Below are 26,930 nucleotides of genomic sequence, written 5' to 3'. Positions count from 1 at the left end.
CTTCCGAGGTCTTGGTTTCCAGCCCCCTGATCATCCTCCTTGTCGCCCTCCTCTGCTGAACATGTTCCAATTGGTCAGCATCCTTTTTGAAGTGCCGTGTCCAGAACTGGACACAAGACTCAAGGTAAGGCCTAACCAGTGTTGAATAGAGGGGGACTAGCACCTTGCGGGATTTGGAGACTGTATTTCTGTTACTGCAGCCAGTTTGGGAAGGAGCCATTGAGAAGCACTCTCAGAGTAAGATACTGTAACCAACTGTGTAGCCACCTGATAATTGTTCTATTCAGCTCACAGATAGTTAGCTTGCTAATCAGAATGTAATAAGGCATTGTTTGACTGTTTTATCATCCTCAAGCTGCAGTCCTGCCCCCTCCTGTTGTACTTCACATTTGCCTCGAGGGTTATAGGCTGTCTTTTGGGAGAAGACGGAGCTGAAGTAGGAATTGAGCACATCTGCCTTTTCTTTGTCATCTGTTTCACCATCCCCACTGAGTAGCTGAGCCACTGTTTCTTTTCTCTGGCTTTTGCTGGGCATATATACCCAAAGAATGCCCTTTTTTGTTGTTGTTGCTTTTAGCATCTCTGGCTAACCTCAGCTCATTCTCAGCTTTTGGCTTCCTAATGCCATCTATGCAATTCTTTGATACTTGTCTGTCCTCTTCCTTTGTGGCCTGGCCTTCCTTCCTTCCTACATGTCTTTAAAAAAACAAAACAAAACGCTGAAGGCCTCTCTGGGCTTCTGATGAAACCACATCGATCTTTTGTGCTTTCTTCCACCTTTTTTCCCCCTGCTGGGAATTGTTTGTAGTTGTGCCTTTAGTATTTCCTGGCCCACCACTCTGGCAGCTGTGGTGTTCTGGAATAGAGGAAAAAGCTATTCACCGGGGATCAGCCTGGATCCTAGAAGTGAGCAAACCCCATGGTGAGCCTAGCCCAATGCCCGGCTGTTCTTTACGTGCAAAGCCTAGCTTAGCCTCACCTCTTAGTCATGTGGGATTCTGACCAAGAGTCCCGTCACATGGACAGGAAAGACGCAAACGGAAGGCACAGAAGGAGAAACCGCACCGGCTCCACGACAGAGAGCGGCACCATCTGTGTCAGGAAATCTCCGCCACACTCGCCTGTCTTTCTCCAAGAGTTCTTGCTCCCTATGAAAGAGATATTCAGCTGCCCATAACTGACCCTCTCTTCAATCCCCCATCCCCACCTTGCATTCCCCCTTTTTTCTGCACCGAGGGCTGCTTTTCTCTCTCCTTTGCTTTTATGTGGGTTTATGCTGAATTAGCATAACTCTTCAGACTTTTTTTCCCTTTCATTTTCATGAGATGTGTGGGAAGGAGCTGTTTAGGCCCTGGATCAACCCCCACATACTTCGCAATTCCATCCCTTCTCCTCCGCTCCCCTACCTTCAACTCCTTTTCCTGGCAAACCAGTTCTGATGCATATCAGTGCAGAGGCTATGGTACAAACCCTGTATTCCTTCCTTAATTTGTTTTAAAAATCAGGGCTACTACCTTAAGAGGGGGAAATGCATATGTATACGAAATGCCCAGGATAACATGGACACTCTGCAACGGAATTAGCAATGCAAGTAGAGGACTCCACCTGCTCTTGGGGAGGGAAGCTCAGCAGTCATGCCTGCTCTGACCTTCAAAGGCTCACATTAATTAGAGCTCCTCTTATGCGGGAGACCTGATCTGGGCAGAAAAGACAGTGGGACCTTTCCCATGCAAGAGCGGTGACATTTGGCGCACAAAGGGGTGCTTCTGCATCCTCAGAGGTGGAAGACCCACAGTCCTGGTTCTGGAAGCAGAGACCGATGAGGCTCATGCCTGGGCAATCTGCCACAAGCTCTGCAGGGCCTCAGGATCAGGCAGTCCATTGATGGGCTGGGCGAGAGGAACACGACCAACATCCCAAAGAGACAGGAGACCTGACCCCCACCCCTCAACAGCCTTCTAGCAGAGGGGCAGGGTGCCCTCTGGGGGGGGGGGGTTAAATCAAGATTTCCAGTGAGGCCTGTATAATCTGGAGGAGGGGATACCATTTTTATTTGGAAAATGGGGCAAACGAATGATTGTGATGTATTCTCAGTGTGCAGGTGCTTGAATCGCCCCACACACCGCTGGCCCTGTGACATTTGCCTTGCCTTCCTGGATCTCGGAGTTCAGATGCAGCGCGTACTGCAGAGTCCAGATGGTGCATCCAATCCCCCATCCTGCTTCCCACGCACCAAGCCGCCATTCTTCCCAACACTAAAAGCTAACCTTTTCAAGAACTGGTAGTGCTCGGCTCAGTGCAAAGAGAACAACCTCTGCCTGTCCCAGTCCCAGTCCAGGTATTCCGATTTCAAATAAAAATACTTGGGGAAGCCGGTCTGAGGTTGTTACTATATGTGAGATTTTGAAGTTTGTCAAAAGGGGTATGGGCTTTGAAAGGTCCAGGAAACTCTCTCCTAGACCCTGGTCTTTGAAAACCAAATAATAATAATAATAATAATAATAATAATAATAATAATAATAATAATAATAATAATAATAATAATAATAATAATAATAATAATAATAATAATAATAATAATAATAATAATAATTGCATCCCAACCGGAGATTGTGCAGGACCAGAGATTTAGGGCAGGGAGACAGGCAGTAGGAGATTGCAAAGAGAAGATTCATTTACGGGAGAAATGAATTTGTTCAGACCCGCAATTTTGGCACACAGGCCATCATGTGGCAACAGTCCAGCCCTCATTTCTGTCTCCCTCCCAGCGAAAGAGGCATGCAGGAAGCACAGAGCCCTTTCCTGCTCTCTCCCCCCCCAACCTCGCCCCCCCCGGCCACTCGACCTAGCCTGTCTCCGGGCTTCGAAACACCACATTAATTTAACTGAATCATGACATGAGAAAAATGTACTTAGGCTTAACTATAAGGTTTTAAAGTGGCATCTAAACATTAAAAAGGTTGCTTTTAAAATCTTATCCTTTGGCTTCTTGTCCCATTTAATGGGAAAGTCGCCCTTCCAACACCAAGCGCTGGGCGTGTCCCGAACAGCTCCTTAAATTCATGCTCCATCCCTGAAGCAGATTCAGGAGAGCAACCCCCTCGGCCCTGTTGTGGAGGGCATGGGGGATTCCTGGGAAATGCACTCCTGCTTCCGCCCTTGGCACCACGGGAAGCTAAACGTGGCTGCTTTGCAGTCTAGGCTTGGATTTCCCCTCCCTGGTTTCTTGCCTGGGGGGCCGCTGTGCAAATGGCCAGTTTCTCTCCAGGGAGGGAGAGGAGCACAAGCCCCTGGGATCCCAGAGGCCCAGAGAAAATCGCAGAAAGGGGAGTGCTGGTCTGGACACACCTTGAAGGAATGGGACAGAGGGCCAAGAGGGGGAAGGGAACGGGGCAGGGGGAGGAGAGGAGAGGGGCTCACCAGCAATATTTTCAGACCTCACACCCAAATGGTCCAAGGGATCCCTCCCCCCTCCGGAGGGCCTGGCCGTCCTGCATGGTTAGCAGCGCTTGTGGCCATGCCTTCCCCGCCCCCGCCCCCCAACCCCGCTCGGTCTTACCGTGCTGCCACTACTGGGGACTTCTTCCCGGGGTCTAAGGCGCCCCCAGCCGGCTCCTCCCCCAAAGAGCGGGTGTCCTTGTTCAGCTGCTGCAGCCGGGAGCTCAGCTCACTGATCACAGTCGGTTTGTCGTCCTCAGCCCCGTGGACCGGCCTGCTGTCCAGGGGGTCCCCCCACAGCTTGGACCTTCGCTGAAAGAGGTAGCGTGGGCGGCCAACACTGGCGGAAGCCAGAATGGCCGCGTGTTGCTGGGCGATGAGCTCGCTGTCCGAAGACTGCTTCAAAAGTGGGTCCCTGAAAGTAACCGGCCCTTTGCTGAGCTGGGACTTGAGTTTTGGCTTTGGAGGCACTGGCGGCTTCTCGAGTATAAAAGTTTGTCCGTCCGCAAAGGAAGTGTAGGTGTCGGTGGGCTCCCCGCTCTCGGAGGACAACGTGGACATGCTGGAGACGGTGGAGATGGTGCTTGTGGTCTCCAGGTGATGGTCACTTGAACTCCTGGTGTCCACCTCTTCCACTCCGGAGTCTGCGGCAGACTCCGGGGCGGTGGGGGCATCCGAGGGCTTCCCTGAGGGTGTTCCACCAGTGGTAGAAGGTGCTACTGCTGCCGCTGGTATGGATGGCGTGGCGACTGCTGGGGCAGCCAGCTGGCTGATAGGTGTGCCTGGGGTGGTGACAAGCACCCCGTTTGCAAACTCCTCCGGGGGAGGCACCAGGCCGATCTTAGCCAGCTCCTCCCTGGTCTCCTCGTCGCTCGATGACAGCTGAGCGGGGGGCAGAGTCACGGTGTATGGTTCCACTTCCTCCTCCGAGCTCCCTTGCCCCAGGGTCTTGTCCGAGGCAGGGCTGACGGGGGCCTTGGCCACAGGGCTGGGCTGAGCCTCGGCCACGGCCAGCTCCGAGGGCTCCGGGCCTGCCTCGGGGACCGGTGGCTTCTCCTCCATCACGTCCAGCCCGAGGTCCTGGCTGTTGCTCGTCGCGTGCACCATGACGAGGCCGGCCGTTTTCTGCTGCGACGTGTCCACGATGCTGATGATCATGGACTTCTTGTCTTCTGCTTTCTTCTCCTCCTTGATGGGCGTCTCGGGGCGAGCCTCGCCCGCTTTCCTCACAGTTGTTGGCGTCCCCCAGTGGCTCTGCGTCGGGGTCAAAGTGCCCGGTGTGGGTGCCTTGCCCCCCGGCGAGTACGCAGGCGAGACCAGGCCCCCCAGGTCCCCCCTCTCGGGTTCTTTGGTTTGGACGTCCACAAACAGGGGGGCTGCGCGGTCGGAGTCTGGGCTGTGGAGGGGGGTGGGCCCTCTGGAGGGGCCCTGGCTGGAAAGGGCCCGCTCCCTTGCGGCCAGCGCAAGCGCCAGGGGCGAGTTGGGGTCCAGGGGTTTCCCTGTGAGGGGGTGGATGAACGTTGACGAGGAACTGCTGATTAATGGCTTTAAAGCGGAGACGGGCGAAGGCAGGAGCACATCTCGGCTCCCCAGCAGCCGTTCGTCGATGGAGCGGGACTGCTGCAGAGATGGCATCTCGATGGTGGTGGGGCCCCCTTCAATGGCCCCCACGGAGAGGAAGACAGTGGATTTCCGCTTTTCGTCGAGGCGACGCTCTCGGTCCTTCATGACCCCAGCCATGGCAGTGGTGAAGGGGAGGCTGGCCGCGTCCACCGGGGGCGCTGGGTACTCCATTCCGCTCAGGTGATGGCTGCGCCGGGTGGGGGAGGGCTCCCGTGCGAAGCCCCCCACGATGGAGAGGGCTGCGCGCTCCTGGGCGTCCTCCACCTGCAGCTGCTTCACCAGGGGACTCTTCTTCCTCTGCGGCTTGGTGGGGGCGAAGACGCTGACATTGAACTGGCCCATGTTGGCGTAGGGGTTGTCCACCACGCGCCCCTTCCGCTTCAGCTTCTCCGGGGGGGTGGCGGAAGGGCCCGGGCGGGGAATGTCGGTGGGTTCCACGGGCACATGGGAGGAGTCCTGCAGGATGATCATGGAGCGGGCCCGCTTCTGCCTCTCTGGGTACGGGACGGCAGAGGCCCTGGCTTGGTCGTACATCTCAGCCGCGCTGATCACCTGGGGCAGCCCGTGCAGCTTGGCCTCCAAGCCGGGCTTAAAACTGGACCGGATGGTGTCGTAGACTCTTCCTGGAGGGGGAGGGGGAGAGAAGGACGGGGGTGGGGCTGTGTCAAAATAGTAGGGGGAGGGGGGAGGGGGAGGGGCGGTCTGCGGAGGGGGTGGGATGCCATGCCCTTCCTTGACTGTATCTTGCATTGATGTACTTCGGGGGAATTTCCCATCCATTAGGGAAGAAGCAAATTTCTCATCTTCACCTGAAAACCAGCACAACAGGAGACATCAGAGCGGCTGAGCAAAAGCAGGGCGGGTGGTGTGTTCGTAAGGCAAAAATATCCCCCCCCACCACCACAACGAACAAGGCTACGGGCTGCCCTGCTCTTCCTCCCGGCCCTCCCGGCCAACCTGATGACACTTTTCTCATTTTCTATAACTTGGTTCAATCATCAATAGAAACAGGGACTCTGGCCAAGAAATCAGAACGTGACGGAGACTTGGAAAGGCAGCCAGGAAAGAACTCAGGAAATTCCTTCAGTGCCATGAGGTCACCTGCATCGTTAAACTGCCGAGAGACTGCTTTAAGCACTCTGGGGCAGTTTATAAGCAGCACACGTTGCTTTTGCTTTTCATGATGTCCTTGGAGGCCAAGGACAAGCTCACCCATCGGACAGTGTCAGAAATGATCACTTGACACCTGAAAGGGATACCTAAGAGTCCGATCAGATGCTGTGTTCCTTCACAGCGGACATTGACTCCAAAAGCGGTTAAATGCAGTCTGACCCAAAGGAATGTCCTGCACCGTGTATAACCCTCCCTTCTTCTTTATCAGTTTTGCACCAAGAAAGACAGATAAACGGAAGGTCCAAAGAACCTCTCCTTTTCTTCCTTTTACTTAATAGGTCTATGCAAGCAGATCTGAGTAAATAAATGAGCATATGGTTGTATATTCAAAAAACCATCTATAAAAAACTAACACAAAGTTATAGATATAAGAATATTAAAACATAACAAACATAACTGATCATCCGAAACAATCTTATCTGTCAGGCTTGAAAATCTAAGAGCTTAGAAGTCCAGTCTCAAAAATTGATTGCTGTAATGCACTCTACATGGGGCTTCCCTTGAGGCTGACACATAAGCTTCAAGAGGTCCAGATTGCAGCAGCCAAACTGATTGCCAGGGTAAAGAAATATCATCATATCACCCTGACCCTGACTAGCCTGCATTGGTTACCAATCCGCTCCTGTGCCAGGTTTAAGATGTTGGTTCCAACATACAAAGCCCTGTATGGTTTGGGACCCCCACAACGTGTCTGAACGTCTTCTGCCAAATCTGACTGGCTGTCTGACCAGGTCCTCGGAGACCATGGCCTATGAATATTAACACCTCAAGAGGCCCAAAAAGCAACAACCAGAAGCTGGTCCTTCTCTGCGGTGGTCCCTTCTTTGTGGGACATGTTGCCCATAGGAACCACACCAGGCGCCCTCCCCTCCATGCCTTTAGAAAACTAAAGCCAGAGTTTTTCCAGGAAGCCTCTGGGGAGGTTCTCCTCCCTTGCCTGAATGTGTGGGGGAAGAAGAAGGATTCTTCGTTGCCATCTCACAGTTTCTGGCCACCTGCCTTTTTTGATTTTTCCCCAATCCTTGTATTTTAGAACACGTTTTAATGATTTTTGCTTTACTTTCTGTACACTGTCCAGAGTAAAAAATTGCTAAGTGAGTGGTATAAAGATTGACTAAATAATTAAATGAACTCTAAGTTGTAACAACAACGATGATCACCTATCAGACTATTGTGGGGGAATGACCTTGCTCGGTTTGAGGCGCAGCCGATAGTTTTGATTGCCTATAGAAAACTATTTTCAAGCCACACTTTTAAATGCACTATCATATTCCTTGGCTTAATTATTTCAATACACTGTTTTAAACCACAACAACAGTATTCATGTGGACAACCTGTGATTATGAAAATTGGACCGTGAAGAAAGCCAAAAAAGGTTTAAAGAATCAGTTCCTTCAATAGGCAGCGCTGGGGGAGAGCTTTGTGGATCTGATGGACTGTCAGAAAGAGGAACAAGGGGATCCTAGCATCAGCCAAACTGGAGCCCTCCCTAGAAACAAAAATGACTGAACGGTGGCTGTCCCCCCCGTGGGAACAGAGTGGAAAAGACAAGAACGCTGGGAAAGCTGGGAGGCAGCAGGGAAAGAGAAGAACCACAGATGAGATGGACGGGCTCCTTAAAGGTTTACAAGAGCTGAGCAGGGCTGTCGAGGACAGGAAGTCACAAAGTCATCGGGTCATCATGACCTGAAAACAATTCCATCGCACACAATAGCGACACCATTTCAGCCGTCACAAGGGTGTCTTAAAAATTAGGACAAAGAGGAGGAATTATCAAAGCTTTTCTACACCCACTGTAGTAGCGCCAGGGAAAACCAGGCCCTGCTAGGCTTGCCGGCTCCACGCCCCCCCCCCCCCACTTGCAGCTCTCAAAGCCGAAAGCCCAGGGAGCTTGGTGACATTGCCAGGTGGGGCGGGTGTGGGAGGAGAAGGGATCTGGAGCCCCTTCCAGGCCAGCTGAACGTGGCAACAGGTCCAAAGGGAGCGGACGTCCAGAACTGGGCAAAACACGGCTAGCCGGCGAATAGGCTAACATGACTAGGGCTTGTGGTGGCGGTAGTGCATTTTTGGCACCCAGACAAATGAGTAAAAAGCAACTTAAATTCTTTGCTAATCCGTGAACAAAGGCAGAAAGTAATCCCTACGTAGGCTCTGTGTACATGAATTTCCTCAGTCTGGCATGCTAACCCGAACCAGTGACGTCGGGAGCACAAAGAGGGCTCAGAGCTCGCGCCAGCCAGTTGGAGGAAGCCCACACCACAGCAGCGCATGGCTTCCTACAGGTCCTAGAGTGGCAGGAGCCTCCTTCTGGGGGCCGCGGGCCAGGCACTCTTTACGAATCTGCTGCCGCGTACCAAAAGGACAGGGAGCCCTGCGGCTGCCCTCTCTCCCTGGCCCTCTCGGCCCTCCTCCTCCTCCTCCTCATCTCCTGCCGCCTTCTGCTCTGCCCCGGCTGCTTTTAACCACTCTAATTCTGGTTCCGCCCGGAAGGGCTCCGTGACACACACACACACACAGAGCCATTCTCCCCGAAGCACGCTTTCCCCTGCCTGACGTGTTTGAGCGTCACGCAGAGGAAAGCTGCTGGGCTGTGAGTCACCGCCATTTGCCATTTGCCAGCGGCTTCTCTTTCTGCCTCCGGAAGGATTGCCTCCACACCCAGCCAGGAACGGCATGCAGATGGGCCGCCCTGCCTGTCCTTACTCCATGGGAAGAGCATCTTGACCGTGGCTTTGGAAGCTCAGAACACCCTGCGAGACCATTTGGAGGCTCCCCATTCATTTCATCTGCCATTTACTGGCCCTGAGTGCCAGAGACCCCTCGTCTCTGAGGAGGGCCTGGACGGTCTTCCAACTGGAATTCTCAGCTGTCATTTTATACAGCTGGGAGAGCCTCATTTCTCCTCTCGCCCCCCCCCCCACAGGAACTGGTGTTACTGATAAGCTGCCATCAGTGCTCAAAAGCACGTTAGTGTTGGCGAGATGTGATTCAGGGAGTCTTTGCATTTGACAAATCGAAACTCAAAGGAATCCCGTGGTGAAGTCCTGAATACCACTCACAAAACAGTGAACTAGCCTGCAAAATGGAGGGAAGAGGGAACAGAGACTTTTACTGTGACAAACGTTCGGAAGAAGCCCTTAAGGATTCTACTCTTCTAATCATCATCATCATCTTAGTACTGCAGAGCTGGAAGGGACCCCATGGATCATGGAGTCTAGCCCCTCTCAAGGAGGCACAATCCAGAATCAAACTCCAAACCTCTGGCTTCGCTGCCAGAGACCTAAATCACCAAGCTATCCAGCAGTTCCCTGCTGGATATATACATATATATATATACATACACTATACATATTTACAGGGCTGGAGTATCTATATACTGCCCCATTACTGCAAAGCACTCTTTACAACACAATAAAACAAAGAAAAAACAATGATCAAACGAATAAATAAACCATCCTGTTGCCATTTCTGTCCTGCACTCTATAAACAGATCCACTCTTTCTTACTCTACCAAGTTCTTATTTTGTACCACAGAAATCTGGGACTCTGCAGCTCAGTGAACGGCAGGCAAGGCACCTTGTTGGGCATAATCAACCTCCAAGGGCACACCCAAAAAGAGAGTCAGAACTCATCTAATCATTTTTCAATAGATCCACCGCTCTCCAACCCAAGGAAGGAATAAGAGGTTGCTTTATTACTGCCAGAATAGCCGGAGGGCCCTAGCCGACAGGCAGCAAATATAGGGGGCTTGTGATTGTCTGGCTGGGCAATGAAGGTGTGGCTTCGCACAGCCCAGGTTGTGATGGACCAGCTACAGGTCGAGCTGTGAAGCTCTTTCACTGCCTCAATCAATTAAAAATGAGAAAGCTGTCCAATTAATCCTAATAAAAGCCTCTGGCATCCTGCTTGCTAGTTGCTCCACTTTGCTCTCTCTCTCTCTCTCTCACTCACACACACACACACACTGTATGATGCTGAAAGTGGATTATCTACCCCCAACATGCTTCTTTTTTCAAGGGAAGGACCTTCCCAGAAGGTTTCTGCCATCCACGAGTGTTCTCTTCGGGGCAAAAGCATCCCAGCCCCGCTGGGAGTCAGCCCGACATCTCTCTGGCCCTCTTCATCTGGGGGCCATCCTTTGTATCCTCCCAGTGGTGATCGCAGAGGGGCCGCCACCCCAGTTCTGGCAGCCAGACCTCCTTTCAATGGTGCACAAAACTGGGAGCGCATCGCCAAGGGGTGACGGAGAAAACAGGGACAGGAGGGCAGGCCGCGGAGGAGGAAGGAGAGCCAGGCGGAGAAGCTTGACTGGGGCCTTGAATGCAACCCAACTCCCCCCCTGCTCCCTCCTGCAGAGGACCCCACTGTTTTAACACGGTAGCCGTATTTACTAGGGCTTGGAGGGAAGACCACTGCAGTGAGGATTAAAAAACAACAACACAAGGCTCTAAGGATAACATGGCACAACTGGGAACACGAAGGGGTCTGTGCCATCCGATCACTTCTGACTCCAGGAGACTCCAGCCCTACTCATGTCTTGTAAACAGAAGGCTGTGGCTTTCCTCCTCTGTCTTAAACCTGAACGTGGGACTGGATCTGAAAATCCCCTTCTGCAGAGCACAGATGCAACCGGGGGGGGGGGGAGGAAAGTGTAAGTGTAAGTGTAAGTGTGTGTGTGTGTGTGTGTGTGTGTGTGTGTGTGTGTGTGTGTGTGTGTGTGTGTGTGTGTGAAATCAGAAGCCATGGTTCTCTGCACAGATAACAAGACGATGCCCCATAGGGTGGTCAGTACAGATGGACTGGCAATTTAGCTGTTATGATGATTAAGGAGAAGGGAACTCCCTCTTAGAAATCCACAAGGTCTGTTGATGACAAGAGAAAAGGGGTCCTTCAGACTCGAGAGGTGGAGAGGGTGTTCTGTGTTACTAGACCTCTTGTCGAGAAGCCCTACGGGGGAAATCTGCCTGCTGCATCTTCTTTGGGTGAGGAATGCTTTAGCGAGAAGGCCTGCAGGTACTACTACTACAACTATTACTACTGCTACTACTACTGCAGTTCTAGTGGTAGAACGGCAGAGCTGGACCATCGAGTCCTGCCCCCCCCCCCGTGAAGGAGGCACCAAAGGGGAATTGAACTCCCAGCCTCTTTGGGCTGCGCAGACGGAGAGCTCAACCCCTGAACTTTCTCGGTGGGTCTTTAAGAGCCGCCTCCTTCCCCTTGCTCCTCCACAGGGGAACAGGGAGGAGAACTGAGGACCATCCATGCAATGGTAAGGTTCTTCTCTGCAACGCATCACAAGCCCTCCCCACCAAGGCTGTCCTCGGAAAGCCCAAAGGGCAGGACCGACAGGCACACCATGGGCGAGAGAAGGTGCTTTTCTCTCCTCTGCTCTCGTCTCAGGCTCTTCCGGGCAGCAGCTGTCGGCCTGGCTGTGCCTCTGAAAGGCTGCCGCCTGGGGGCAGCAGCACGTGACAACCCCTGGGCCGGAGGTGGGAACGGCCAGGTGCTCCCTCAAGGCAGGGCAGGGCCTCTTGCAAGCTACAGCACCCCCCCCCCCCCGGCCACCACCACCTTTTTAACATTCAAAACCCAGAACCTGCCCTTTGAGCAGACAAAGAAAGGGACTCCCAGCGGTCTCCGATCTAGTCCTCCCCCCCCCCCCCCGTGCACGCAGGGTTCTGTGCTGATACTTTAGAGGCTCTGTTTGCAAGTCCAGCCGGTGGGAGATCCTGTTCCCAGACGGCTGGGTCTTGGCAGACGGGCTGTCCTGAGAGCCGCTCCCCGGAGGCGGTCTAATCAACAGGACGGAACCCAAATCTTCCAGGTAAAGGCTGCCTTCGGGGAGGTGGATCTCTCACAGGGCAGCAGACACCCACTGCCATTAAAGCCGTGGGACCGGTGCTGCCGGGACACAAGGGGGAGCCCCTGGACTCACTGCTGCGGCAACAAAAGGAGGGACATCAGGCTTACCTACAGATTTCGTCCGTGGAATTCCTTTCCGTAGGGAAATGTGGGGTTTCTCTGCTCCACCATGCGCTGCCATCCCTTGCCGCTCAAACAGGGACTAAGGAGAAGGAAGGAACGAGACCAGAATGATTTCCACCCCTTCGGAAGCATGAGACCCCCCAGGGCCCTCCTGGACACTTGGCCTCCACCTGTTCTCAAGAGGGAGGAGGGGGCCGGGCCAGGCCCTCCAGCCCAGCCAGCTATAAAGAAGGGATGCTGTTGGCAACCACAGAAGAAAGATCCATGTTGGTTTCTCACCAGGCGGCCGCGCACCAGCCACTAAACCTCCAACCAACCAAAAGTGCGCTGTGGCCAGAACCACACATTGGTCTCCAAGGGTCTCAGTGAGAGGGGACTTCCATCCCTTTGCATGATTTATATGTAACTGTGTTTTAATATAGCGCACACGGGGTGCCATTTCAAAGCAGAGTAAGGCTTCAGCTCTTCTTCTTCCGCATGGCTTGTTCGTCTAGCCGGTTTAGCAGGTGCCTGTTAGCAGCCGCACGGGCCCTACAACGAGTTGGTGGTAGGTGCCAGGCCTGGCCTTGATCTAAACCCAGCCGGGTGGTGCCTCCCCTCGGCCCGAGAGATCCTGCACAGAGAGATCCCTCTTTTCCAGGCCGAGGTCAGCTGGAGTTGTCTCTAAAGAGGCCCTAAACGATTCTTGTGTCCCCTTCAACCAGGGCCCATGAAAAGAGAGAGAGCATGCCCTGATGATTAACGCAGCCACAAAGGGGGTTGTGGAGAGGGTGTCCTGCCGTGTCCTTGGAAGGGCTACGCCTTCCATGCCTGCAGCCTCAGGGGCTGACTCTTCAGCAAGGGGATGCGCTCCAGGGGTGCCTGGTCACCGACGGAGACCTCGGCCTTGCCACCTTTGAGGTTCTGCCAGGCTTTATCCCACTGCCGACCCCCACCCACCCCCTACCCCCAAACCATCCCATCTCTCTCACACTGATCTCCGCAGGAGTGATCCGCCGGCTCGTCGGTCGCTGCTTCACAGTGGCTGCCCTGGAATCAGCTTCTACAATGTCCGCTCGCAGCGAAGGCTCGGCGGCTGCCAAAATCTCATCCAATTTCTCTGCAAAGCCAGACACAGGAGGGCGGTTGGTGAGGCTGGACTCTCAAGCTGACTCCTTGGCGCAGGAGGAGCAAGGGGACAGGAGGGGTCGGGGCCTGGGCAAGGGAGGCCAAAGGCCTTCTGGCGGGCCCTGGCAGGAGGCACATGGGGATTCCTTCACCTTGCAGAGGGAACCACCTTCTGCAAACAGGGTGACCCCTGCGGCTCCTAAGAGAAGGGCTGGACCTGCCGTCACCGAAATGCAGGACAACGCTGCCCTCACAAGAGAGGAATAAATATCTCCAGCCTCCCTTGCTTACTGGCCACATCCGAAAGGCCTGCACTCGGTCTTGAGGCCCAAACATGACAGCCTTCATCCTGGCAAGCAAAGGCAGAGCTTGCCCGCCTTTCCCTCGCTTGGCAGGCCACCACGGCGTGACCTTGGGCCACAAAAGCTTTCCTAGGCTTCTGTTCTCAAAGCACAAAAAACCCATTCCTGGTCTTCCAAATTTCGCGGTCTCCCATCCCCTAGGCTCTCTCCATTTTGGCCCAACAAGAGGAGCCTGACTGGCACCAATTTACAGGTCTGATTTGTTTCCATGGGTCTGGTCTAGTTGGACCAAAGAGAGATGGTGCCCTCAATATTCTGGTCCAACTCTGACCTGAATGAGAAGAAGTTCCGTGCCAGCTCTGCAACTGGTCCAGCTCGCTTGAGCCGCAGTCCTTGCTCCGGGGGGATCCATGCAGGCCAGCCAGCCTTCCACCCTCCAGCTGGTCTCACACGGCCTTCCTAAACCAGCCAGTTCCTGCTCTGGGCACTCACCAGACACCACATGGCCAAGTCAGGGGGCTGATGGCTGCCCAGGGGGAACCACCCAAACGTTTTCTTGGGGTGGTGACGTTTGCCAGGGTGCCAACAAATCAGCTCAGCTGGTCAAGCCTGGCCAAGGACCTCAGGATCACCTGGACCGTGCCACCGGCCCTCCTGTGCCTTCCTGAAATGTCAGGTGGCTCAGCTTGGACACAGCACATCGTGAGGCTGCCTGTCCCTTTTTCTGCAGAGGCCTCTCCAAGGCAAGCGCAGAGAGGCAAAGATCCACCTAATATCCAGAGGCAGCAAGCCATGCCCTATAGAAAGGGGTTCACCTCGTAAAACCTGAACGCTTCCTGGGAGCCGGTGCAAAGTGCCTCCCCACCACTTGTCTGGAGCCTGCGCTCCGGGTGGGGAAGCCCCCTGCATGCCTCCTCTGATCACAGGCAGCCCTTTCCCCCTTGATTCTTTTCCGGATCTGGGACGGAGCAAGATTTGGCCAAAGGTAAAGGTGCACCTCTCATACCCTTTTCCAGGGCTGGGGGTGTGTGTCTCTCCCTAAGAGGGATACCCCCTCCAGCTCCACCGCTCCCCCTCTCTATGAAACCACAGAATAGGACCCCTTTCAGTCCCGCACGAGTTTCGAAAGGCCTCCCCGCGTGCTGCCCAAGGCAAAGCCTGCCACCCATCTGTGAAGCGCTTTCAAAGAGGACGTTGCTAAAGGGGTGGGGAAGGGCGTCCCAAAGGATGAAGGGGCCAGAGCACAAAGTTCCCCTGCTTCCCAGAGGGAAATCTGGCATGTTTGGGGACAGTTGAGGAAGAAGAGGAACTAAGTGAGGCTGCAATCAAGGTGTAGGAAACCAGGTACAGCCTGGAGAAAATGGAAGGGGAGGAGGAGGAGGAGGAAGAAATATTTAGAGAATCAGAATGGTGGGGAAAAGAGGCCACCCTGAAGCACGCCCATCTTGGCACAGTGCATAAAACGAGGGCACTTGCTGCCCCAAGAGGCTCAGATGGATTGGCCCCGAGGCAGAGAGAGGGCTGTGAAACGGCACAGAGAAGTCGATGGAGGCAGATCAGGCCCCTTGGGGCTACCGAACCTGGCGGATTCCTCTTCCTGCCTCCCGCATCGGGAGCAGATGGGTTGCTGGAGAGGCTCAAGCTGGCGGGTGCCGTCGCCCTCCTCTCTCGGTTGGGGGCTTCATCCCACGGGGGATGGTGGTGGTGGTGGTGGTGGTCTGCGAACCGGCAACAGTCTCTCCTGCCCAAATTAGTGCCTCTAAGTTCACTTGCTCTCTGCCAGGCTTCCAAACCCACCCCAGCTCCCCACAGGTTGGCCGCTCTGCCCCACTTAAGCTCCGCTACCTTACCTGTCGGCCACCACGCTGAGACTGGCACCTTCTCTGGCAGGTGACACACGGCTCCTTCCACCCCATCGGGGCGCATTCATGAGCTTTTGTGCGTGCCGTGGCTTTTATGACAGCCACTTTATGCTCCCATGCTTATTTTAAGGCCTCTCTCTCTCTCTCTCTCTTTTTTTTTGCAGTTTGCTATCCTCAAAAACACTAAGGGTCCGTTCCCCCCCCCCCAATTTCAAGGGAAGAGGAGTTGGTTTTAGCCCTTGTTTTTTATTTCTAAATCTTTCCTTTCTGCCAGAAGGAATCCTGGGAGAGATTCAAGGCGACAGTCAACCCGAGCATCTGCAGTCACTAACCCACGGGACCCCTTGCAAGTTTGCAGAGGCGCCCTGCTCGGGGCTTGGATCTTGTGCTACTTTGTCGGTCACCCTCAAACTATCATCACCCCCACTGACCGTAGCCGTCAAAGACCTAGACCGTAGCAGCCTCTCAGCCGCCCCCCCCCGCCACATCTCTGAGGTTTCCTTTCCTCAGCCGAGGCGTGTCCGCCAGAGGTGAGAAAGGGCCCCTGCCTCAAGCAAGGCCATCTCTGCACGGGTGGCTCAACCCCCTGCCCGATCCATGCCCCCAAAAGAAATGCACAGCTGGCACGGCTGGGGCCTCTGGGGAGCCGACGTCCCCACTGGGGAGGGCGGGAGGGAGGGAGGGAGGGAACGGCCAAACCAGGAGGGGGTGGGATTGCACTCACCCCCTTTCCTCCTCCGCATCGAGGCTTGGAATCAAGAAACAAAGCACAAGACATCAATGGCAGGATGGCATGCTTCCCCTCCCACCATGCCCACACCCCAACCCCGCTCCCTGGGCACATGGCATCCTGGGCGTTTCTTCCAAGGGAAGGCTGCTCCTTGGCTGCGACCCCTGGGGGGCTGAGGGGGCCCCATCCAGAGAGAGGTGGCCCCAAGGATCCTTCCAACAAGGCATCAACGCCAGCTCCCCCATCAGGCCTCCTGCCCCTCTCCTAGCATGCCGTGCTCCTCATGCACCCTTGCCCTTGACTAGCCACGGCTGACAGCGGGTGCCTCTCTGACAGCTGCCCGGAAGCTCTCTCGGGGGCTCCTGCTGGCCTCTGCTCTCGGCCCCGGCTCAGCCTGTCCCCCCCCTCTGCTCCTCCCCCCACGCCTCCCGGGAGGCTGCTCAAGCTCTGACCCACCAAAAGCAAGGGCAGAAAGGCCGAGGCTGTTCCTGGTATGGCTCGGCTTGGGGAGCATGGGACGAGAAGTGCGTGCAGGCTGCCTTCCCGTCATGGCAGCGAAGGCCCGGCACCCAGACAGACCTCCAAACACACCTATGTCGGGGGGGGGGGGCGCTGTCTTTGCACCCAGCAAACAGAGCCAAATGCCCCAGCTTTTTGCCATTTCCAGACCTAACAGAAGGTTCAGCATGATTTGTGGAGTTTCTCCTGCCTGTTCCTCAGCCGTTAGTCATGCATCAGGTGCTGCGCATGCCAGGCGCATGCTCAGTGGTGGAACAGAAGCACACACCCATCAACATCCTCTCCCCTCCTCAGCAGAAACCTCTAGGGAAACCGAGAGAGGAGGGGGGAGAGAGGGAACTGGCCTCCAGAACTGGGGACGGGCACCAGACTTCAAGGTATGCCCCTGGAGGGGGGGGGGGGAGAAGGCTCACCGTTTCCCTGGCAAGCCTCTTCTAGGGGCGGAAACACCGGAGTGCCCTCTTCCAGTGGGAAAATTGCTATTTGGAACCTGAGCAACCCTCTGGTCTCTTCCTCTCTGGGGAAGGGCCTCCTCTCAGCCATCCTGAGATCGTAGAAAACCAGCCACCCCCCGCCCCCCAATGATTTCTGTTCTCCCTTTGGACTGAAACTCTGCCAGCCAAGGAAAAGGGTGGAACTCAAACAGGTAGGAAGTGGCCCCAAGGGGCCCCTGGCATCCCCTGATGGGTCTGGGTCATGGAAATGCAGCCCTGGCGTCCTCACGGCCTCTTTTATATAACTTTGCCCCACATCAGAGGAGGCTCCCACACCCCAAAAACCCACTGCGGCCACTTACTACCCAACCCTCTTCTGGTCTGGCTCCAGGGGTCACCTAGTGGGAAGGGCGGGGAGAAGGGGAGAGAGGTCCAGGAGAGGGCCCCCCCCTTCCAGGCATCAGCCCACAGGCTTAAAGGTGGTCCCTCTCTGGTGGGCACCAAGGAGCTGGACGAGACGACCTCCAAGGTCCCTAGGATTCCATGAGTTTGGAAGGCAGAGAAGAGGTGCCTACAGAGGCATGCGCAGAGGGCCTGGGACATCTTCCATCAGCATGCAAAGGGGGTCTCACTAGAAGGATAGCAGGCAGCAGAAGAGCCAGAAATGCCTAAGCTCTCTGTGTGTGTGTGTGTGTGTGTGTGTGTGTGTGTGTGTGTGTGTGTGTGTGTGTGTGTGCGTGTGTGTGTGAGAGAGAGAGAGAAAGAGAGAGAGAACAGGATATGCGGGGATGGTGAAGGGCAAGGGATGGCCAGGGAGCCTCCCCCAGAAGTGGACAAGGGCTTGCTTTGCACATGGACCTCTGTGGGACCTGTCCCTGGAGCCCCCACCCAGAGCAGACATCTCCGTGTCAGGCTGGGAAGGGACCTGCCACCGACAGCAGGCAGGGCGAGAGGCGCCACCGGCCTGTCTCAGCACAGAAGGTGACCTTTGGGGTGGGGAGCTCCTAGCGCAGAGCCAAGAGCTCGGGGGGGGGGGGTCAGGCGGGACGTTGCCGGGCAGAATTGTCCAAAGGGGCCCAACGCGGCTCTTGTGCTAAAGCTCACCAGGACTGTGCCCGTCTGCTCCTGGACGGGAGGCTGCCCGCGAAGCCTGGCGTGTCATGAGGGAGAATGAGAGAAGGGGCCACAGAATTGAGGGGTTGTTTGATAGTGTCTCGGTGGTGGGCAGAGTGGCCGAGCGGCCCGTGCTGGGCACAGTGGGGATGGTCGCTAGCCAAACTGCCAGGAGGAACGGAGACGTTTCCCAACTTAGGAGCTCTGGGAAAAGGAGGTGGGGGCTCTTCCATGAAAAGAGCCCCCGCCTCCTTGTAGAATTTGATCTGGATGGGCATGATAGAAATCCAATACATAAATAAAATAAAATGGAATGAAAGCAACCGGTGCACCAAGGCTCAGGCTGGGAGCCAAAAGCTCCAGGAAAGGTGGCAGCCTGCCCCCCCCGCCCCGCGCGCAGCAGGAGACACGTGGGCGAGACACAGGACCCACAGCAAGGGAGGGGGGGCCACTGAAGGGGGGTAGAGGGCCATTATGGCAGGGTCCAGGGAATGCCAAGCTTCTCCATGCATGAGGAAGTGGCTCTGGAGCTGCCTCAGAGCATGCTGGCCGGTGGGCGGCAGGGAACCGAGGACGGGGGTCAGATGCTGGTGCGCGCATGCTTCTGGATCTCACCTGATGACTACGCTCCAGTGATGCTCCTGAAGCCTCCCCCCCAAAAACCCCACACACACACCTGCCCACCGCCCGCCCGGCGTGCTTTCTGGTCCCCTGCCGCCCACGGCCGGACTCACTCACCCAGTTCCTCCAGCTCGGCGGTCATGGACTTGGAGCGCAAGGTGAGGGTGGTGCTGGGGGCTCTCTTGGGGGGCGGCGGGGCTGCAAAGAAGAGAGAGGGCATTTTGCACTTCCTGTCCAGCAGCTTGCGCGGGGTGGCCAGGTGGAGGTGCCACTTCTTCTCCACGGCCTGGATCTCCTCGTACTCGCGGGAGGAGGAGTCGCACTGCTGCAGGATCTTGTTGAGGCTCCTGGTGGAAGCAAACTTCTTCATGGTCCCTCGGAGGTGGGGGGTAGTGGTGGTGGTGGTGGGGCTGGGCTGGAGGGAGGAGGGGGAACCGAGGGGGTGGCGGAAACCTGCTCCCACTCAGCTCAGGAGGGCCCCCCCACGCATGGTCTCCGCTGCCGCCCTGGGTCCGCGGGCTGCTCCCTCCGGCAGCAGAGGGGCCACCGGCTGGCTCAGGCCAGTCTCCTCTCCCCGGCCGGTGGCGGGGCGCGTCCCCCCCCTCCCCGGAGGTCCCATCTCCAACGAGGCGCGGCGGCGGCGGCGGCGGCGGCGGCGGCGGCCTTCAGGCCCCTGCTCTCATGGCGAGGAGGCGGCCCTTCTCCGCCTGGCCCCAGCCCGGCTCCCGGCGGCCACCTCCAGAGGCTCCCCCAGGGAGAGAGGCCTCCTCTGCCCGGCGGCGCTGCCCAGTGGCCCCGGTGGCGGGCGGCTCCTTCGGCTTCGGCCGGCGGGTGGGTGCAGCAGCAGCAGCAGCAGCAGCAGCAGCAGCCGCGGTCCTGGCAGGCGTCGGCAGCAGGAGCAGGCGGCAGGGCTGGGCAGGGGGGCCTCCTAGCCGGCCCGTCCCGCAGCGAGGAGGCCCGAGCGCGGCTCCATATGCCATGGGAAGGAAGGCTCGCCCGCCCGCCCGCCGCTTCGCTTCGCCCGCCCGCTCCTCCGAGGCGGCTCGGTCCTCGGTGCCAATGCGGGCATCCACGCTCCCGGTTGCTATGGAGACGGGAGCTCCGCGCTCCTGCGGGAGGCGCCTGCATCCGAGACCCCGGCCAGGGGCGGAGGGAGGGAGCCTCCCCGCACCCGCACCCTCGCCATCCCCGTCCCCGTCCCCGGCAGGAGGAAGCGGAGGGCCGGCAGGGACCCCGGGCGAGGGGCTCCGGCGGCGGCGGCGGCGGCGGCGTCCAGGCGGGGAAAGGAGGAGGGATCGGCGCAGGAGAGCAGAGGGTTCCGAGGCCGGTCCCGTGGCCCGTAAGGCTCCCTCGCCAGGGACACCGGGCGGAAACGCGGGGGTCGCTCCTTTCTCTCGGCCCGGCGGGGCGGCGGCGGCGGAGGGGCGGGGGAGGAGGTTCGGGGCTCGGTCCCGGGGCGCGGCCGGCGTGGGTCAGCCACAGGATCGCGCCCTCCTCGCCGCTCCCCGCTTCTTCCTTCTCCGGGGGGGGGCCGTGCGCGCCTTCCCCCCCCTCCGTTCTCCTGGGCGCGGGGCTCCCCGACAAGCCCCCCCCCGCCGCCGCGAGGGAGAAGGCGAGGCCACGCGCTCTCGGAGCTCCCCACGCAGCTCGCGGCCGGCCCCCAACGCAGACCCGCGCCGCCCGAAATAGCCGCGGCGCCCGCCCGCCCGCTCGCCCACCCGCTCTTCCCCTCGCTCCTCTCGGCGGCGGCGGCGGCGGCGGCGGGGCGTGGGAGGGAAGCCGCCTCCCCTTCCCCGAGCCTGCCTTCCCTCCTTCCGGCCCTGCCACCCGCCGCCTTCCCTTGGCACGGGGGCAGACCGGGAAGGGGGGGCGCGCGCGGAGGAGGAGGAGGAGGAGGCAGGCGCGGCCCCGGACCGGAGGGAGGGTGTGCGCCCTCCTGGCCCTTCCAACCCCTCTCCTCCCGGGCACTGCCAGCCCGGGACAAAGAGAGAGGCAGGGGGAACGCGCAGCCGGTGGGCAAAAGCCCCCCCCGGCCCTCCTGGTAGCAGGCATCACGCCAAGTGGGAGACCCCCCTCCCATTTCCTCGCCAGGGCCCAATCCCGGCTAGTCAGGCGAGCCCCCCCCCCTCCCCACACAGTGGGGGCTGATGTTCAATTTGCCCAGGCCCCCACCCGCTCCCTCTGCCTGGCGGCCTCAAAGGGCCCTGTCCAGGGAGCGGCGTGGCCACGGGGCCCACAGACTGTCCGCCCGCCCGCCTGCCCGCCCGCCCGAGGTGGCTCCCAAGCCACACCGCCAGCCCGTGTAGGGCAGCCCTCAAAGACCACGGGGGGGGGGGGAGAGCCTTCTTTCTCTCCCACTCTGCCCTTTACACACAGCCAGCCTTTTGCTGGCTTTGAACTGCCCCACAGGACATGCCACACAAGCCACATCACAACAAGGGGGGGGCCCTCCGCCAGCCAATGCTGGGGCAACCAAAGCAGACGGGCAACGCGACACCTGCCTCCTTCTTACTGATGATGCCCTCCCTTAGGACAGAAGAACCCATCCCAACCCAAGATTTCCAAGGATGACCCGGATCTTCCCCTATGGTGGAAGAACAAGAAGAGCTCAGGGCAAAGCTACCCTCCTTTCCCTTTGAGAGAGAGAGAGAGAGAGAGGATGCCAGCACACTGCCAGAGGGGGAGGGGGGAAAGGGCAGGCCTCAGAGCCAGAACAGTTCCTGAGCGTGCAAGGAAATGATCCCTAACCCTCTCAAAGGGTAAGAGAGAGAGAGATTCTGCAGGGTCTCCTACTGGTGGTCGCCTCATGTTGAACTCTGGCCTCTGTTACTTCCACCCAGCGTCTGGGAGGTTGGGGTCTTCAGCCCTCCACGCCTGGGGTGGTGATGATGGTTCCTGGGTGGAAACAAGTGGGGCACACCGGGGCCGGGAAGATCCAGACCCACGGCCCTCCTCAGGCCCACGGCTCCCTGGTCCAGTCACATGCTTTCAGTCCAAATGACGGCCTCTGAGCAAGGGACCGTGTGCTCCATTCTGTCCTCCTTGGAAGTAACGTGGAATAAAAATCCAAGAGCACAGTATAAATAAAGTCTACATTCAAAAAGTGAATGGCATTGTTTCACCTCCACAATCACGAAGGTGGGGGGTCAGTCTGGGGGTGGTCGCTGATCTAAATGCTAAAGATGCCAGTGAGGATCCTCTTTGCTCACTGTTCTGGTATCGGGGACTTTTGTCCAACAAGTTGTCCCTCAGAATCCAACCTGGCTACCCAAGGGTTGGCCTTTGCTCCCTGTCAGACCAGAGTCCACACGACCTCCTGGCCTCTGAAGAACTCCTGGCCATGGGGTAAGTTGAATGTGCCCTCTCTGCCCTTCTCAGTTTCAACAGGGCTGAGGCCCCCACCGGCTTGGGGTCAAGGCAAAGGGGGAGGGGGAGGGCTGCAGGCTGAAACTTAGGCTGAAGACTTTAATCCTGGGAAAATTTGATGGCAGGAAGGAAAAAGGAAGACAGAACACGGGATGGGTTGACTCAGTAAAGGAAGCTTTGCAAGACCTGAGCAGGGCTGCTAAGGTCAGGCGATCACCACTTCGTACGGTTGCCATAAGTTCATACCTAGGAAACCTTTCCAGCTACATCGTTCTTTGTTCCATGTGGGGGGAGAGCTAGATGTGCCTGTGCCATGGAGAAGGGGACGGAAGTGAGGATGATTGTCATGACTCTGTCTGGGCTGGTCGTTTTGTTCCCCAGAAAGGTAAGGATCCTGAAACGTTTGCCCGATGCAGCCTTGAGGAAGGCCATCCATCCACCCCCAAAAGCAAAACAAAGCAAAGCCCCCTTTCAGCTGTCATGAAAGACAAGAGCGCGGCTTCTCACACCTGGACCCTCCCGAGATCTGGGCACACAAGCGACCCGGGGGGTTGGCAAGAAAAGCCGTCCCTGTCCCGGGGTTTAATTTTTTCCAAGCCTGTGTGTTCCCGAGGGGCTGGCTCTCTTTCCCTCTCATCCTTGGCTCCACACCTCCAGCATGGGAACATCCTCGGTCATGGGCACATTTCAGCAGCAGCAGCAGCAGCAATGGCAGAATGACATCCGAGTGTTCAAGAGCTCTAGGCACTGGACGCCTGGCACGGAGAACCACATCCACAGAGTGGGTGTTCAAGGGCAGCGGCCATGGCGAGCTCCCGGCATCTGCCTTCCAGCACTCCTCCTTCCCGTGGCGACTCCTCCTCCTCACTATATGCAGCCTCCCCGCCCAGGTGGAGCTCTGCCCGCCTTTCTCAGGAACTCTCCGGACTGGTCCATCTACGCTCTGAGCCCAGGTCCTTCGGGGCGGCTCAGCAAGAGACCCTCCGTTCTCCAGCACCGGGAAGCTCTGATCCATCCCATCCAGTCTGAGGTGGTGGCTTTATCATTCTCAGTCCCGCACTGTCACTCCAGAACAGGCTGGGTCTTTTCTGGCAGGGCACCTGATCTGGTGACGCTGGCAAACAGGACCACTGTTTGACCTCCAACTTCTCTCTCTTGGTCGGGAACACAAGGTTCCACCCCTGTCCTGAAGCAGATCCTCTCTGGGGCTTCTTCCCTGAAGGCGATCCAGCAGATCTCGGAAAGGTTGGCTAAAGTGGTCGCACCACCCCTCTGGCAAAGCTCCATGCCGGTTTCTGTCACTCCCCTTCTTGGCAGTGCTGATCAGACAACCCTCTGCAGGTAGCAGTGGAACTTGGGCAAATGTGAGCATCGCCACACGAGAAGGCCCAGCTCGTGGGGGTCAGCTTGGGCCAAAGGCCCTGGTTCAAAGCCACCCTGCTGGGTCCTGGAGAAGAGAAGCCAAGCATGGGGCCCCCGAAAGCCACCCGGGGGAGTGAGCTGGGATGTGAGTGACAGGAACAAGTCCCAGAGGCAAGGGGCAAGAGCTCCCTGTGCCGTGTGTACATGTGTGTGTGTGTGTGTGTGTGTGTGTGTGTGTTTGTGCTGGGGGGGGGGAAATGACACAAGAGACACTCTGGGCTGGGCCAGAAGAAGACGGTCAGAGGCCTGGATGTAAGGCAGCTCCACGGGCACTCAGCACACACTCACCTTTCTTCTGAACGACGTCCTCTGACTCTGGCTTGCGACTGACAGAGACCACTTTCATCACCAGGTGGTTCCCCCCCTGACGGATGAGCGAGACCACTTGCTTGTGTCCCACCTTGACCACATTTACTCCGTTCACCTGCAAAGCAAAGGAAGGAACCATCAGGAGGACGAGGGGGAGGAGAAGAGATCACGATCCACCCCAGGGCTGAGCTGGGTGTAGACCTGGCAAGGCAGGGAACTGCCATGCCACCCCCGCCCCCACCCCTCAGGATAACAGGTGGGAATGAAACAAGAGCTGCCATGATCCACTCAACACAGAGCAAGCACGAAGGTTACGCTTCTCTGCACACTTCCTCACATGCACTTCAGTATAGAATTGGGCATGTTTAGCCTTGAGAAAGGAAGATAGAGGGGTGATGATAACACTTTTCAAACACTAGAAAGTCTGTCCTACAGAGGAAGGGCAGGATCTGTTCTCGATCAGCCCAGAGTGCAGGACACACAACCATGGGCTCAAGTTACAGGAAGCCGGATTTCTGTTGAATACCAGGGAAAACCTTCCTAACTCTTAGAGAAGTATGGCAACGGACCCAGTGACGTCATGGGGAGGTGGTGAGCGCTGCAACACTAGAGGCCTTCAAGAAAAACTTGGACAACCACCTGGCAGATCTGCTTTGATTTATATTCCTGCTTTAAGCAGGTGTTCTGGAAGTTGAGTCATGGCAGCTGGACTTCTTGTTAGGTGGAAATGTTTCACTATTCATCCAATCAGCTTATTCAGTCAAGAAGCTGCTTGGATGAGAAGTGAAACGTTTCAACCTAACAAGAAAGAAGTCCAATTGCCATGACTCACGTTCCAGGTAATCACACTTGGATGATGAGAATCTTCACAGATATATTTCAAGCCGGTAGTTGGACCTGATGGCCTTATAGGCCCCTTCCAACTTCGCTATTCTATGATTCTATAATGCTATGAAAGAGTTTGTCTCTCCCTCACACCCACACTTTTTGAAAACGGCAACTCTAAACTTGTGAACTGGGTTCAGACAAGGAAATTCCCATGAGAGGTCTTCCGTTCTCCCCACTGGGACAGGGGCCTTTCCTCTCTCTCTCTCTCTCTCTCTCTCTCTCTCTCTCTCTCTCTCTCTCACACACACACACACACACACACACACAGAGACACACACACACACACACACACCGGGCGCTCGTCTCATGGGCCATCAACTCCAGCTGAATTCGTACCACCTGCTGAATTCGTACCACCTGCACTGCCAGCTGTGACCTCTTGAGCCCTCCCTGGTAAGAGCTCTGCATTTATTTCCCCTTCACAGAAGTGACATTTCCACACCACGTCATGTTCCTCCTGCATTCATTCACAAGTCTGTTCTGTCCTGAGTCCCCACTAAACCGTGAGCCTCAATAAGCAGACATATTTTTAAATTCTCTATTCATTTTTGTTTAAAATAGGTTTTTTGTCATGAAACAGACGTGTAAAAGGCTTACATTTCTAAACTATCCTAAAACACACATTCCAGCACATGTTGGTTTTTTTGAGCTGGGGATGGCATTTCCGTCAGCCTTGGAAGGCAGCCCACCAAGGAGAAGGAAAACTCTTGACTCCAAACCTACCCTGCCTCGTGGCTCTATCCACTGATGGAAAAGGCTCCAGGAGTAAACTTCGAGGCAAATCCGGAGCCAGAGTCCCAGAGGCAGTTCTTGTCATTCTGGCAATTCCTGCAACATCGCTGGAACCAGTTGTATTGGCACTTGCCTTTCCACTGCACTATTTCAGCGACGTGGAGAGGGGGGACTTGCTGCTTGGGTAACTGCCTATCCTCCATATTATTTTACCCAGCCTTCATGCTCTGGGAAGGACACAGCAGCTCCTCCATACAGAGCATGCTACCATGGTGTCTCAAGACTGAAGGATGGTATTTCTGGGTCAAGAGACGCCCAAAGGACCTTTTGCATCTGAGAGGCAGATCAGGCTGGTTTGCCTCAGAAACCTTTCCAGAACGCCGCTGGCACCCTTTGGCCCTAGCCTTCTCCATCTGGACAAACACGAGTGAAACCTTCAGGGTGACGACAGCTCAACAGCAAATGTTACGGTCAGCAAAGGACAGAAGGGACCCCCTCACCACTGCAGGTGTATACCGGATACCTTGCAGTTGTGGCCAGGTATATATTGGAACCACAAAACGAAGCATCCACACCAGCATCAAAGAACATGAGAGACACTGCAGACTAAAACAACCAGAAAAATCTGCAGTAGCTGAACTTGCCATAAAACAAACTGGACATGAAATTCTATTTCAAAATACTGAAATACTGGACAACACCAGCAATCATTACGTCAGACTGCACAGGATGCCCTTTATCCTGGCCAGGCTGTGGCACCCTCTCTCCGGCACCCTGTCTTGCCCTCTGCAAACTCCACGGCCTCCTTCGGTACAGCTGGATTGCAAAGATGTTTGCCAAGGCACCTGGGGCAAGAACCCCCAGGCTCTGCAAGGGTTCCAGCTGCAGGAGGTGGGCAGACCTGGCATCCCTCCGAGGGTCTGGCACATGCCTTGTTTTGGCAGGCAGCACCCTCATCCCACCCCCACCCCCCAGTGACCTTCAGCACAAAACCAGCCCTGAGGTCTGACACTCTTCCTGTGGGGTGCCCTGAAGCCACCAGGCAGGTGCTGGGGAGGGTGGGTGGGTGGGCACAGAGGTGAGCTTGCCATGAATCAGCCAACACACGACGCACGCACAGCAAAGCCTTCTCCCTCCAAATGCCAGCCTCCCCCAGCGACACGCCTCAGCTTCCTTGCCCCCTCATCTGTTCAAAATAGAAACCGGTTGCTGAGAAGCCTTGAATGCCGTTTCTCTTTGGCAGGGCAGCAAAAAGAGCTGGCTTCGTCCACACGGAGCAGAAAGAAGGAACACGCAGCAAGGAAGC

At 56.6% G+C, this 26,930-nt stretch overlaps 1 protein-coding gene across 7 annotated transcripts in view; it reads right to left on the bottom strand.

The window, feature by feature from the left end:
• Positions 1 to 26,930, bottom strand: part of SHANK3 (SH3 and multiple ankyrin repeat domains 3) — a 374,779-nt gene that overhangs the window by 20,155 nt on the left and 327,694 nt on the right. For 4 of the 7 annotated variants that reach the window (XR_013536992.1, XM_078376774.1, XM_078376773.1 and 1 more), the window contains exons 16-21: positions 23,984 to 24,119; positions 19,025 to 19,105; positions 16,215 to 16,238; positions 13,191 to 13,318; positions 12,205 to 12,298; positions 3,560 to 5,870 (exon numbers count right to left, since the gene is read on the bottom strand). Coding sequence is in view for 6 of the 7 variants with exons in the window: in XM_078376774.1 (XP_078232900.1) it covers positions 3,560 to 5,870; positions 12,205 to 12,298; positions 13,191 to 13,318; positions 16,215 to 16,238; positions 19,025 to 19,105; positions 23,984 to 24,119 (2,774 nt within the window). In the remaining variant the exon portion in view is untranslated. Of the gene's footprint in view, positions 1 to 398; positions 857 to 3,559; positions 5,871 to 12,204; positions 12,299 to 13,190; positions 13,319 to 16,214; positions 16,239 to 19,024; positions 19,106 to 23,983; positions 24,120 to 26,930 lie in introns of those variants that run through there. The other 3 variants (XM_078376775.1, XM_078376771.1, XM_078376770.1) reach the window with 3 other exon arrangements.

This window comes from Pogona vitticeps, chromosome 5, assembly GCF_051106095.1.
Source record: "Pogona vitticeps strain Pit_001003342236 chromosome 5, PviZW2.1, whole genome shotgun sequence".
Lineage (NCBI taxonomy): Eukaryota > Metazoa > Chordata > Lepidosauria > Squamata > Agamidae > Pogona > Pogona vitticeps.
Note: the sequence above shows the minus strand (reverse complement) of the source record. Positions and strands in the feature narration are given on the sequence as shown.